At 41.0% G+C, this 13,715-nt stretch overlaps 1 protein-coding gene across 2 annotated transcripts in view; it reads right to left on the minus strand.

The window, feature by feature from the left end:
• Positions 1–283: 283 nt before the first annotated feature.
• Positions 284–13,715, minus strand: part of foxp4 (forkhead box P4) — a 116,887-nt gene continuing 103,455 nt past the window's right edge. The window contains exons 12-18 of one of the 2 annotated variants that reach the window (XM_089010279.1): positions 12,613–12,838; positions 12,287–12,363; positions 12,116–12,217; positions 6,937–7,058; positions 6,309–6,375; positions 5,025–5,197; positions 284–4,927 (exon numbers count right to left, since the gene is read on the minus strand). In XM_089010279.1, the coding sequence (XP_088866405.1) occupies positions 4,780–4,927; positions 5,025–5,197; positions 6,309–6,375; positions 6,937–7,058; positions 12,116–12,217; positions 12,287–12,363; positions 12,613–12,838 (915 nt within the window). In that variant the 3' untranslated portion in view covers positions 284–4,779. Of the gene's footprint in view, positions 4,931–5,024; positions 5,198–6,308; positions 6,376–6,936; positions 7,059–12,115; positions 12,218–12,286; positions 12,364–12,612; positions 12,839–13,715 lie in introns of both variants that reach the window. The other variant, XM_089010278.1, reaches the window with a different exon arrangement.

The following is a 13,715-nucleotide window of genomic DNA, read 5'->3' on the forward strand; positions in this document are numbered from 1 at the left end:
AGATTTAGCACAATTGGCATTTTGATACGCCTCTTGTTTTGGATCCTAGTGCCCAACTAGCACTGACTTGTTGATTTAAAAGGAAAATGTACCAAACAAAACCTTACATCTTTTAAGAAAGTATGAATTAGTATGACAAGATCTTCCATTGAATATATATACTATATAGATTTCCCGTAAATAAGAAAAGTAACGTTTGTACTACAACAGCTTCTACTAATAATATTTTTTTTACACACACTCACAATTATCCATACCATAGGAACAAAGACTCAACATGGGACAGTGTAATAAGTATTTTATTGCATTTTATAATGCCATTGTCAATAATTAGTACAGATTACATGCAACTAGACCTACTGTACAGTTCTTTTTTTATTGTCTGCATGGACAGACACAAGAAGGTTACAAATACACAGATATATGCGCGTGTGAGTGTGTTTGTGTGTGTGTTTTTTATACAGCATGAAAGAAAGGGCAGTGACTGGCATCATCATGGCTACCTGGCACGGAGGCTCTACTGTGTCTTGAAGCCACCTGCGCCCAGCCCCCGCCTCTAAGTCTGTTGACATTTGCAAAGAACAAGAAATAGCAACAAAATAAGCAAAGCAATAACGTGAAATTAAGTAACAACGCACTGAAGAGTCACTGCTGAAAATGTACACACATTCCTAAGGTTTAACCAGAGGAGAGCTGAAGTGGTCATTTGGACTTGTTTAATAGCTGTCCATGCTCCACTTTCAACAGTCCCCCGCCCCCCTTTTTTAAAAGACACCTGCGAAGTGTCCAATCACACGCGACGTTTTTCACCACGGAAGGCCGTCCATCGCACACATGTACAAGAGATAACAGTTATCGATTGAAGATGATCTGTGATGTCAATGGAGACTTTTGGAAGTAGCTCGCTTTCAGTTTGGTTAAGGTATCGGTTTGGTTACAGTTCAGGAGTTTGGACTTTGGTAGTCAGACGGTGAGCTGCATCTCGAAGCGCCAGTCTACATTTTGGTACCGTGACCACGTGAAAAAAAAAAGACAAAAACAAAATAAGGAGGATGAGCCAAACAATGCAAGTGTTTGATCTGCCTTTGCGGGATTTTAAGAGAGGAACTGGAATGACAAAGGGTCAAAGGGAAACAATGTTGGCACCTGAAAAGACCAACACACAGTCCACATTTGTGTAAAGCAGGAGAGATGCTAAATATTCTTACACTACACTCGTTTTCTTTTCAAAGATTTTGGTCCTGTCATTGAGAAAAAAAAACTTCCTTCTGAGGTATCAATACACCATGAAGTAAATTTTTAGTTCATCCATTTATGTTTTTTCCTTAAAAACGCATAAATGCAGCACAGACAAAAAAGAAGTATCAAAATAGACCTAGCTAAGATAAATATACAAACAGATCTTACCTAAAAACCACTGATCTACCTTTTATTCTTTCAACCTTTTTTGTTGTTGCGATAATACACTTAAAAAAAAATCATCGTCCCAGACGTTTTTCTGAAGAACTGAAAACATGGAGGAAAAAAAGAGAAAATCATCCAAACCAAGATACCTGCAGTACTTAATATGATAAACACATAGAGTTCAGCATTAGCAGTACAGTATCGAAACCAAAGCTGCAAGCTTTACAATAGCAGGTGCAAGGACGCCTCCCCCAAAAAAAAACATTAGTGGAAATGAAAGGGGAAAAATGCCCTGGAGAGATAAGTCAATCCTTAATATACAAGAATACATAAGAAATGTTACGCGGCGACCTGTCAACATTTTTTAATAAAAGCGCCTTGTTTACAGGTGTACCTTAAAGCACAAGATCACATCTAAAATAGTCGAATGAATGCAGCAGTTTCTCTTGGTAGGACTGAATGAGCCATGATAACAGTATGTTTGCGTGCGTGTGTGTGTGTGTCCGGTCTGGGGGTGGTTACTGCTTTTTAGGAGGGTGGGGGGGTCTTTGGATATTTGGTCAGAGCCTCTGTTTGCACGAACCCATGTAAGCCCTGCTTTCAATGCTTCGGTGCACGCGCGTGTGTGCGTGTATACGTGTATGCTTGTGTGCGAAATTCGTCACACCCGATAACAGTTTCCCTGCAACAAGTACATCGCCCCACTCACGGAGTTCTCCGTCATGTTCTCTCGAGTGATATCTTGGAGCTGAAGGGAGCGCGTCAGGTCGCATCTAAGGCGAGGTAGTCTTTACGTCCATTTTGTTTGTTTTGGGGGGGTTGAATCACACGTACGGTCTCGGGGAGTCCAAGTATTGTTATTTTTTTTAAAGGAAAAGTGTAGTGTAGGCGGCCAGGGAGGAGTATTTAACAGAGTTCCAAAAGGAGGTAGTGTTATTTTTGGTCTGTGTTTTTGCTTCTTAGTAAGAAATAAGTTGCCGTTTGAACGCAAAGCTTCTTCAATTCAAATCAGAAAATGTCGTCAAGTGCAAAAGTTAGGAATGACATGAACTTGTTTCATAACACGACGTCCCTTGGTTGTTGTCCTCTTACATTGGTATCGTTTGAGTATTATTTGTTCCCTCTTTTTGGAAAGATTCCACGCTATGCATTTGGAATGACTTTGTCCTGGGATTGTGTTTGGAACACACGTTAGCCTGAGCATGGCAGAGTCACGCTTTCGTTTCTAAGTGCTTTTTCTAAGTAAGAGGAACTGTGCATGTTAATACTTAGTTGTCCCAAAGGAGTATTAGGGCCACACTGAAAATAAAGAAAAGGTAAAATACTGCCAGGCTGTTTCGTATTTTGGCAAAGAAAAAAAGAAATGGTTTGTCACGTGATAATCCGCACGATGTACTGTGGTTGACTGTCAGGAGGTGGAAACTAATCTATACCCTAATGTCAAGTCGTGAAGAAACCATTTAAGAACTATTAACTAATGTGACATTCGGTTCTTAAAATGACAACTTTGTTTGCTCTACGACCATACTTTTACGGTTTCTATTCTTTTTAGCGTAGCTTCAATACTCCTTTGTATTATATTTGGCCTCATACCTAATAGGGGCAGTTTGTTACCGAAACAAAGCTTAAGCTTTCACTTTGGTTTGCGGGAATGGTCAGCACTCTAAGTCCTGGTTAACCGTCAAAAAATACATGGAAAAAAATAACATAAAAAGAGCTCAAACTCCTGGTTTGTTGTCTTTTGGCCAGTTCTTCTGGAATAACAAGGAGACAGAAAGCATGATTAAAAAAATAAACAAAACAGGAAAGGGGGATGGTGAAACAAACAACAGGGTTTTTGGTTTCCTAAGTATTTCTTTGGTTACCTGTAACAAAAATAAGATGGGGGGTAAGAATCAGGTAATAGATTTGAAAAAAATTAAAATTTGGTATGGCACTGTTAGAGAAAGCAATGCTTTGTTGCCCAAGGGACAAAATACATTAAAAAATCTCCCATGATATTCCTTTAACACATCCTCACACATTGAATCAGTTAGCGTCGACACGGTCACGAATCACATGCACAGAGCTTTGAATGGAGCCACGTTTTGGTATCCCATGCAAAGAAGTCCCCCCCCCCCCTTCTTTCTTCATGAAATCCGAACCTTTGTGGGATGAGGTATTCACTGACTGCATCAATATATATTTTGATATATCATTTTTTAAAGCATTACTGATATCTCTCAACTAAATAAACGAATGAGACACAATGTATAACAAACCAACAAAACAAAGCAAAAAAAAAAAATTGCTAAAAAGTTCGTTTGGATAATGGTAACTTTTAAGTGCTATTTCCAAATTTCTAGCGTGCTACAATTGGGAGTGAAAGGGAGAGGGGGACAATACTGCGCTTCTCTTTTCTTCTTTTTTTCATACTCTTTCGGAATGGTGTGGAACACAAAATCAATAAAAAAAAATAAACCGGCAACGGCAGAAAAGATACATCGAAACAGAAACACCACCATGGGAATAATGCTCCTCAAAAATAAAGAATAATAACACCAAATAAAAAAAGGAAAAGATAAAGCTACCACATTTTTTCCATGTCCTTGACAGGTTCCTTGTTTTTTTTTGTTTTTAAGTCACAATATTTCTATAGACACTTCCCGGCTATTTTCTTCTATGAGTGTTTCAAACACATCTCTCCATCCCAAACAGAGGAGAAGAGACAGCACTGGATGTTCCTTTTTCTTGCAGTCTTTTCGGGTGGCCTTTGTCTTTTTCTTCTTTTTTTTTCCCCGCCCCGTAATATCTCACAAACAAAGCTGCGGAGACGGGAGCTCTCCGGATGCGTTGGAGCAAAGTCCGAGGTATTCTTTGAAAGCATCGTCCTCTATTCCCATCTCGAAAACCAAACGTTTGCTTTGGATTTCATGAAGGAGCCAATTCCAAAGTGTGTTTGGGAGATGGTGAGGTGTTGCACTTGCACAGCCTCCTGGGGAATGCTCCGAATCTACGTATATGTACACATGGTCACACATGCGTGTGGTGTGGATGTTTTTTTTTTTTTTTCCTGGGTCTACACGGCTAGCCGGGCAGCCTGAGTGAGGAAGGATTGCGCCAGTGCGGATGTGTGCACGTGTATGGAAAGAGACTTGAAGTGAAAGCAGCGCTCCGCAGACTGAAAGTAACGTAGGTCTTCAAAACCCTGTTTGGAGTTTCTCAACGACATCCTCGGTTGACTGCTCGTAAGGACAAATAAAAATAAAAATAAAAACATTCTCCTTTTCTTTTTTTTTTTTCTTTCATTTTCCTTGCTCTCGTTTTGGCTGAAGTGATGCTATTGTTTGTTGTGACTAAGACCCGCCCCCTTCGATCCCATCTGTCGGATCCGTCTTACTCCAGGTCGTCGGTGGGGAGGTCGTCCTCCAGGTCGCGGTCATCGCTCGGCAACGGCAGGTTATGTGTGATCCCGGCCAAGAGGGAGACGGGCCGACAGTCTTCCTCGATCTCGGTGGGCTCCTCCTTCACGTGCACCGCGTGGCTGCTGGAGGTGAAAAGCAAATTGAGGTGCAATCGCGGGGGGGGGGTGAGAAAAAAAAACGGCACAACATCATGTCTGTTCCTGCACGCATGTGTACCTGTACTGCTGGGGGCTGAGGGTGGGACTGCAGCTGCCGTTGCTGTTGACCTGCTCCACCGTAGAACTGACATCATCGTGGCCCACGTGCAACATGTTGAGGTTGGCTGCAGATGGAGGGGTCATCAGGGGAGGGCTGTTGAGCAGGGCCAGACTGCTCTCTGCCAGAGCCGCCTAAATTCACAGGCAAAAAAAAAAAAAAAAAAAAAAACGACATTTCACCCACAGAGGTCTTCCATTTAAAAGAGATTTATGAATTAAAATGCTTAGAAATAAAGCATTTGGAAGTAAAATCTTTCCACCCACACACAAGTTAAAGGACAACCGACCTCACTTTTTTGTTTCCTAACTGTCATCAGAAAAACGTTTTATAGCATCTAAAATACCCAAAATACGCAGTATAATATTTTTAGTCAAATGCAAAACAGCAATAAAAATGACTGAAAGTGTCAAAAAAGTACTTTAATTTGAAAACGGAAGTGGCCAGTTTCAGAAGGTCCCGCCCCCATGTTCGTGGTGTCTTGCCTTGCTCGAGACGTTATGACCGCTGAACGAGACTTTGATGCTTTGGAATGCACTGACTTGTAAGACCACTAGGGGGCACTTATACACAAGACATTCCACCATTAAGTCTCGCGAATGCACTTCGAAGGAGGCTGTCAAAATTCTGCTCGTTTAACCCTCACAGCCTCAATAGGCATGTTGAGGGAGACTGAGTCACAACCTCAACATAAACACACGCACAAACATGTAAAGCGTCAACTTCAGGAAGAGGGGAAGGATACAAGTGCCCCCAACAGAGGGCAGCGTCTGTCAACGAAAAAAAAATGGCATCCAGGAGACAACTTGGATACTCACATCCACCCTGCTGACTGCCACCTTACATGTGCAAAATAAAAAGGACAACAGATGCACTCTCATCAGCTTAGAAATGTTTTTTTTTTCGGGGGGGTGCTGCCACAGGCCATAATTTCATGCAGTAACCTTAATTGACTACTACTTGACGGCTTGTGCAGAATTACTGTGCTGTGTATGTGTGTGTGTGTGTGTGTGTGTGTGGTGCCTGTGTGGAAGAGAGGTGGGAGGTGAGGTTCATGAGGGAGAGGAGGGAGGTGGTGAAAACGTCGTTAGGGAATCTGCTAATTATAAAAGGGAATTGATATTAGTGTCCTTGATTGTGATTGGCTGGTGTGTGAGTGTGCATGTGTTTGTGTGTATATGTCTGTGTATATGTGTGTGTGTGAGGCACATAGAGAGAAATATAGAGTAGGAAGGCATTCCTTACCTGGTAGCTGGCGTTTAGGGATCCAAAGCCCAGGCCTGAAATCATGTTTTTCACCAGAGTGGGACTCCTACGCACACACACACACACACACACGCGCGCACACACACACACACACACACGCACGCACGCACACACACAGGAGAAAAAGAGAGAGTCAGAAAGGATGGTGACGAGAATGCCATATTGGACGCATACGTGGAAATGTAACGTCATCCACTACTTCGAAACAATCTCACAAAAACGTTGCCATCAGTCAAATATACACACATTGTAAACACACACACATACAAACACACTGTCTGGTAGTTAATGTGCAGGTGCAAATTTGTGTGTGCATTTAATTAACCCTGTTATTTTTTTTCTTGGCAATTGGAGGGAACATCTGTTTGCATTCGCTAACAAGGTTTGTTCCTCCCGTGCATCTGACACAGGGCCTTGCTAATGGTGTTGACTAACAAGGCATACACACACACACACACACACACAGCACACCTCCGCTAAATGTAAGTCCATTTAGGCAATTATCATGCCAGGAATTTTAAACTCATGCTCAAATCAACTTCCAGCGTGCCAAGAAAAAGGATGAGAATATTTGTAAGCGTGTGTGTATACAGGCACGTGCGCATACCCGGTCATCTTTGGTGGTCTCCTCTTTTGGTATTCAACTTCATCCACAGTCCACACGGCCCCTTTCACGTTCTCAACACGGACAAAACATTTGTGCAGACTCAGATTGTGGCGCACAGCATTCTGCAAAATAGAAATAAAAAAATGGATTTAATTTCAAATATTTTGATTGTGATTTAAAAATAACATTGATTTCCTAACAAGGAAATCCAACAATGACGTAAAAATGGAATGTTTTCGGGTCAATCCTTGGCTGATATGTACTCATGAGTTTCCTCAATTTAATTCTTTTTGTAGTGCATAAAAATGGAAAAAAAGGAAGCCACCACCACAATGAAATTGTCAATGTTAAAGGACAACCGACGTCTCCGGACAAGTTGTGTCCATAATTTGTAAAATGGCTTCAAATTACTTCTACTGAGCGTATTTTACAAAGATTCCACCGCATATAGCTATATTTAACGTTTTACGACTCGCGCTGAATATTCCGGAAGTCTATTTTTTGAGTTGGTGGACGTGACGTCACTGAAGGAACGCCCCTGACCGAAAAAAAGGACACATTATAGCAGTCCTTCCATCACGTCAATGCATTTTGCTGTGCTTGTTTGGTCTGAAAACGTCATGTTGCACCAAAAAGAGCCGGAAGAGGGCGACCAAGCTCCATATAGGGAATTTATCAGCCTGTGGAAACAGGCTGATTAATTCCTCACAGGGAGCTTGGTCGCCATTTTCTGCTTCTTTTCTGGGACGCTACATTGCAGTCCAGATGCCTCAAAATGACACGGAAGGACTTCTTTAATCAATTGCAAACATGTATGCTTTCCTCTTCAGAATTATTTGAATCATATTCATAACTGGATGTGTAACAAGAAAGCATATTCTCCAAATCTGAAGCCATTGTTTTGATTCTCCAGCAATGCAAGACGCCTTGGCGTGACGTCACGAATTGGGGGCGGGACTTTCTGAAAATGCCCAATTCGCAGCTAATTTTTTTGTAGATTTTGGATTCTCATTGGTGTTTTGCATTTGAATAAAAATCATATCATCATAAAAATCAATCCAAATATCATACTGCGTGTTTTGGGTATTTTAGATGCTATAAAACGTTTTTCTGATGTCAGTTAAGAAACGAAAAAGTGACGTGTCGGTTGTCCTTTAAGTGCGCATGGTAAACAAAAAAAATGGATAAGCATAAAATATTGACATAATTATGTCTGAGAAGTTGCTTTTTTATAACATGAAGACAAGATGAAGAGGGGGGGTGGAGTTGCATTACTCACACCCCAATGTGATTAATAAACCAAAATAGCCCCCAAAAAATGTATACTTTTTAAAATTGAAACCAAAATGATTCTTCACACATTTTAATAAAATAAATACCAATATTACATTCAAGTGAGGTTGCAAAACTTCTTTTTTCAAATCCCACAACTAATCCAGTTGCGTGCATTGGCTGAGGCAGCATTATTTGACCTCATCGTTTTGTTATCCGTCGTCATCTAACACACACACACACACACACACACACACACACACACACACACACACACACACACACACACACACACGCACGCACACACACACACACACACACACACACACACACACACACACACACACACACACACACACACACACACACACACACAGACTAAGACACTCAGGCAGACGCACCGCTATCTTTGTCCGCCCCCCTCGAGGGACAGGCCTCCCTTTTCATCTGCCATTTGTAGTGTGTTCATGCCCAATTTCATTACCAATTTTAATTCGGCTATAATTAAATCCTGCATATTCTCCCTGACATGCTGTTCTAAGCCGAGAGGCAGGGACAGGCCAGGCATGCATCACTCGATGCCGTAATTATACACACATTCACACACAAATACGCATTCACACAAACGCACGTAATTACACAAGCCATAATCAGCGCAGGAAACCTCTCTCCCCCGCATTCCCTTCAACCCCTGAGTCGCGATGCTAAGTTTTGTAAATGAGTCTGACCCCAATCTCCGCCTGCCACCCTGACGACGCACTCACACTCAAACACACATACAAATACGCACAAATACGGGGGAGACGCAGACCCACGCAACCTCACACACTCGACAGTCCGCTGCTACCAAGGCGTTATTTGCATTTGTCTCCGTGATGAAAGCCTGATTCTGCCAGTTAAAATATTAGGAGTCATTTACAAAGGGTCACAACACTCATGTCACTCATCCATCCCGCAATGGAGAACTCCTTTTAAAAAAACACACACACATTTGATTATGTACAATGCAAACTAAATAAAATCTGGGCCTTTTTGTCTACTGTATCTATCGGACATTTGTGATTAATTTTAATAGGATGTAGAGGGATATGATTTGTTTTTTAGCACAGATATAAAGTCAAACGACAGCATCTTAAATGGCACTTTGAAGACATTGAGTCCTATTTGCAACCCCAGATATCGAGTAAATTATTGTATATTTTTATTTGTGTTTGAAATTTATTATTATTATTAGAATTATTATTATTATTATTGTTAACAGTACTATTATTACAATTATTATTATTATTATTATTATTAGTAGTAGTAGTAGTAGTTGTAGTAGTAGTAGTAGTGGTAGTGGTAGTAGCATTAGTAGTAGTAGTAGTAGTAGTAGTAGTAGTAGTAGTAGAAGTAGCATTATCATTAGCAGTATTATCATCATACTTTTTCATTATTTTTACTATTATTATCTTTTTTTTGTACATGGTATACTTTGTTTTATTCTTTTCAACCCCCTCCTTTCAATTTTGCTACAGTAGATTGCAAATTTCCCCACTGTGGGACTATCAACTCATTCACTGCCATTCACAAATTTATTCAGGAATTGAAAATAGGATGTAAATATATAATAATATAAAGCGCCATTCCCGAATTTGTTCAGGCTTTGATTTTTCTTATTTGGGTGCCGATAAAGCGCTGGCCATGGCCTCTGGCAATGTTTTTTTCCTTTCCACAAGGGGGCAGCATTTCCTTTTTTTCCATGTTAGTGCTTCGTTTCAGCTTCAGCTGTTGTTCAAGCACTATATAAACCAATATTTATGTCTTGCATTGTATTTCGCAAAGCCGCCCTCATTTCAAGCTCACATATCTCCAGATCCATATAATTTAGGAATTAACTGTTTTTTTTTCTAGTGAAAGAAGAGAGTGTAAGGTTTCTAAGGCTAAGAGTGTAAAGTTTCTTACGCTGCAGTGAATGTTTATGTAGTCCTAAAACTCAATATCCTGTGGGTCCTGGAATTCGAGTGACTACGACAAAAACCCTGGCACTGAAGTGGACACATTTTTGCATATGTCTGGCAGTGAATGAGTTAAAGCAGGGGTGTCAAAGTCATTTTTTGCCGCAGGCCACATTGTTGGTATGGTTTCCTCTCGAGGGCCGTTATGAATTTGGGGAACCCATTAGAATGTTTAAATCCCTTCAAATATTACATATAGAGCACACAGCAAATTAATGAATAACTCGTTTTCAAATCTGAAGTCAAGAATAATGACTTTTATTGTGGTTGACATCCAAAAATATGACATTTTGCCTCAGATTTTAGCAATCATCATGGAATTTAACATGTTTGATTTGCTTCCGCGGGCCGAAAAAAATGATGTGGCGGGCCGGATTTGGCCCGCGGGCCTTGACTTTGACAACTGTGAGTTAAAGGGTTTCTGATGATTATTATTTTTATTATACTTTTTTTAGGCCTCCAAAATTGCAACTGGACTCACTTCTCACACCCACTTTGCCTTCTTTCTCCCCATCTCTTGCTCTTTCGCTGGTCCTGCCTTCCTCTGATCAATGACTTCCCACTCACTTGACACCGCTGCTCCCCTCATGAAATTTAACGGCTTATTAAAGGACGTACATCTTCACGGACCCGTTTGACTCACTGGGCTGCTGTTTAAATGCATGAGGCCAAAGAAGAGTCATATTTCAAAAGCGGTATATGTATAAAGGCTGGATTTAAAGATGATATTCCAGGCAGCGTCCATCTCTTTACCCTTCGCGCATCGGTTTTGGAACTCATGAGAAAGAAGGTCAGGGTCTCCGAGGTTGCCCATTTCCTTCCATGTTCATACTCTCACTCTCTCTTGAGGAGCTGCCACTCAAATAAGTGATAGATTTCTGCACAAATGGGTCAGCACCTAAGATTGGTGGGAAGGCACCGGTTGTGTGTGCGCGCGTGAGAGCTCCGTAATGAGGCGATGGATGTGCAGCGTGAGGTGAGGTGACAATGGAGGGAAACGTGAGCGTCAAGTGCCTCCTTAAAGACAGAAAGAGCCAATAACCTTCCACTTGGCCATGTCTTTGAGGAGCTAAGTAAGACGTGCGCAAAAGTGCACGCTGTGAAATTTTCAGTTGAGGTCCCCATATGTGGACTTTGCATCTTCTGCCAAAGGCCTTCGTGGGTTTTCTCTGGGTACTCTGGCTTCCTCCCACATTCCAAAAACATACATGGCAGGCTGATTGTACACTCAAAATTGTCGCTAGGTATGAGTGTGAGCACGAATGGTTGTTACTCTCTATGTGCCCTTCAATTGGCTGGCGATCGGTTCAGGGTGTCCCCTGCGACTGGGACCGGCTTCAGCATGCCTTCCGAGAAGCCGATCCGAAAACGGATGGATGGATAATATTGTGAGGACAAACGACATATGATGAGAATAAAGTTGACATTTTATGGCACATACAATCCATGGCCCGGGGGCCAGATTTGGCCCATCACATCTTTTTACATGGCCCATAAAAGCAAATTTCATGCTTCACCAAAATGGCAAATTATCTTCTTCTACTTTTAAAAACGGTCAGATATTGCAATTTAAATTATTTTTGTTATCCACACGACTTTCAAAATAAATACAAACCTATTAGAAAAAACAGTTTTTACTGTGTTTTTTTATTTCTGAATTGGTAATTCATAATTTTACTGTGTAAAAAATGTGATCATACATCTTTTTAGGCGGGGTAATACAAAAACTTTCACACCACTGTTTCAACTGTAATACAGTTGATATTTTAACATGTCCAACTTTTTTTCTCATAACATTTTTGTTTCCAATCGGCATTTTAATCATATTTCCATTTCACTAAGTTTCTAATACTACATTCAAGTAGAAAGTGTGTAATAAGTGCATATGGTGTGTGTGTGTGTGTGTTTACCTTCCACGTGGCTGTGTTTCTCCTAAAGTAGGCAAACTTTCGTGTAAACCAGTTGTAGATCTCGTTCAGAGTCAACTGTCTATCGGGGGACTCCAGAATGGCCTGTAGGCACGGAAAGACGGTTGAAAATGGAAGACGGAGGGCAAGAGGAAGAGCGGCGAGGAGACTTACGTGACGTATAAGAGAAGCGTAGGTAAAGGGAGGCCGGACATCAGCGTTCTTGTAGAACTCACAGTTCTGAGCCAGTTCTGAATTGGAATTAAAATTGAAAAAAAAAAAAATCAGAAATCGTCTCTGTAGTTAAAAATCCAAAGGAAAAAATATTTAAGTCCTAATAAATAAACACAATAAAATACAAATAAAAGTAAACTTAAAATAAAAATACAAATAAATAAATAAATAAATAAATAAATCAAGTGGAGGACACAGGACCAAATAAATAAAATAAAATAAAATAAAATAAAATGCAAAAAATCAAGTGGAGGACACGGGCCTACCCGAGGCGATGGGGGTGCAGTATTTGTCAGAGTTGCGCCTGCGTATGGGTCCGACGCCATGCGCGTGGGGGTGGGAGTGTGTGTGAAGACTGGATGAGCTGATGACCGAGGGTCCCTGGCGCATTGGAGTGATGGGGGTGGCGGCCGAGGTGGGGGGGTGAGGAAGACCTTCTGGGTACATGTCGTTGTCCCGCTTTATCAGAGAGCCGCTAGAAGCCAGGTTCAACTGCGTACAGAAAATGACGTTGCATTCATAAAATGCTCATACAGACGCTTACCTACTTACGAACATTCGAGTTATGTACAACGGGAGATACAAACATTTTCGTAGTAACATATATAGTATTCTCTCCAGTTGTATTTATTTCGCATATATTTTATTAAATGTTTAGAAACCAATACAGGTTATTTATACAAGCCTTAAAGGGCAACCGACGTCACTTTTTTGTTTTTTAACTGACATCAGAAAAACGTTTGATAGCATCTAAAATACCCAAAACACGCAGTATGATATTTTTAGTCAAATGCAAAACACCAATAAAAATGACTTGAAGTTCCAAAATCTGCAAAAAATTGAGCTGCGAATTGGGCATTTTCTGAAAGTCCCGCCCCCAGTTCGTGATGTCACGCCAAGACGTCTTGCATTGCTGGAGAATTCGCTTCAGATTCGAAGAATATGCTTTCTTGTTACACATCCAGTTATGAATATGATTCAAATAGTTCTGAAGAGGAAAGCATACATGTTTGCCATCGATTAAAGAAGTCCTTCCGTGTCATTTTGAGGCATCTGGACTGCAATGTAACGTCCCACAAAAGAGGCAGAAAAATGGCGACCAGCTCCTGTGAGGAATGAATCAGCCCGTTTCCACAGGCTGATACATTCCTTGCATGGAGCTTGGGCTCCCTCTGCTGGCGGCTTTTGGATGTAATACAAGGGTTTCAAAACAAACAGTACAGCAAAATACATTGACGTGATGGAAAGACACTACAATGCGTCTTTTGTACGGTCAGGAGGCGGTCCTTTTCTGACGTCACGTGAGGACTCGTCACTAACTCAAAAACAAGACTTCCTGAATGTTCAGCGTGAGTCTTAAAACGTAAAA

This window comes from Hippocampus bargibanti, linkage group LG12 (assembly GCF_051943395.1).
Source record: "Hippocampus bargibanti isolate YZ-2025 linkage group LG12, ASM5194339v1, whole genome shotgun sequence".
Lineage (NCBI taxonomy): Eukaryota > Metazoa > Chordata > Actinopteri > Syngnathiformes > Syngnathidae > Hippocampus > Hippocampus bargibanti.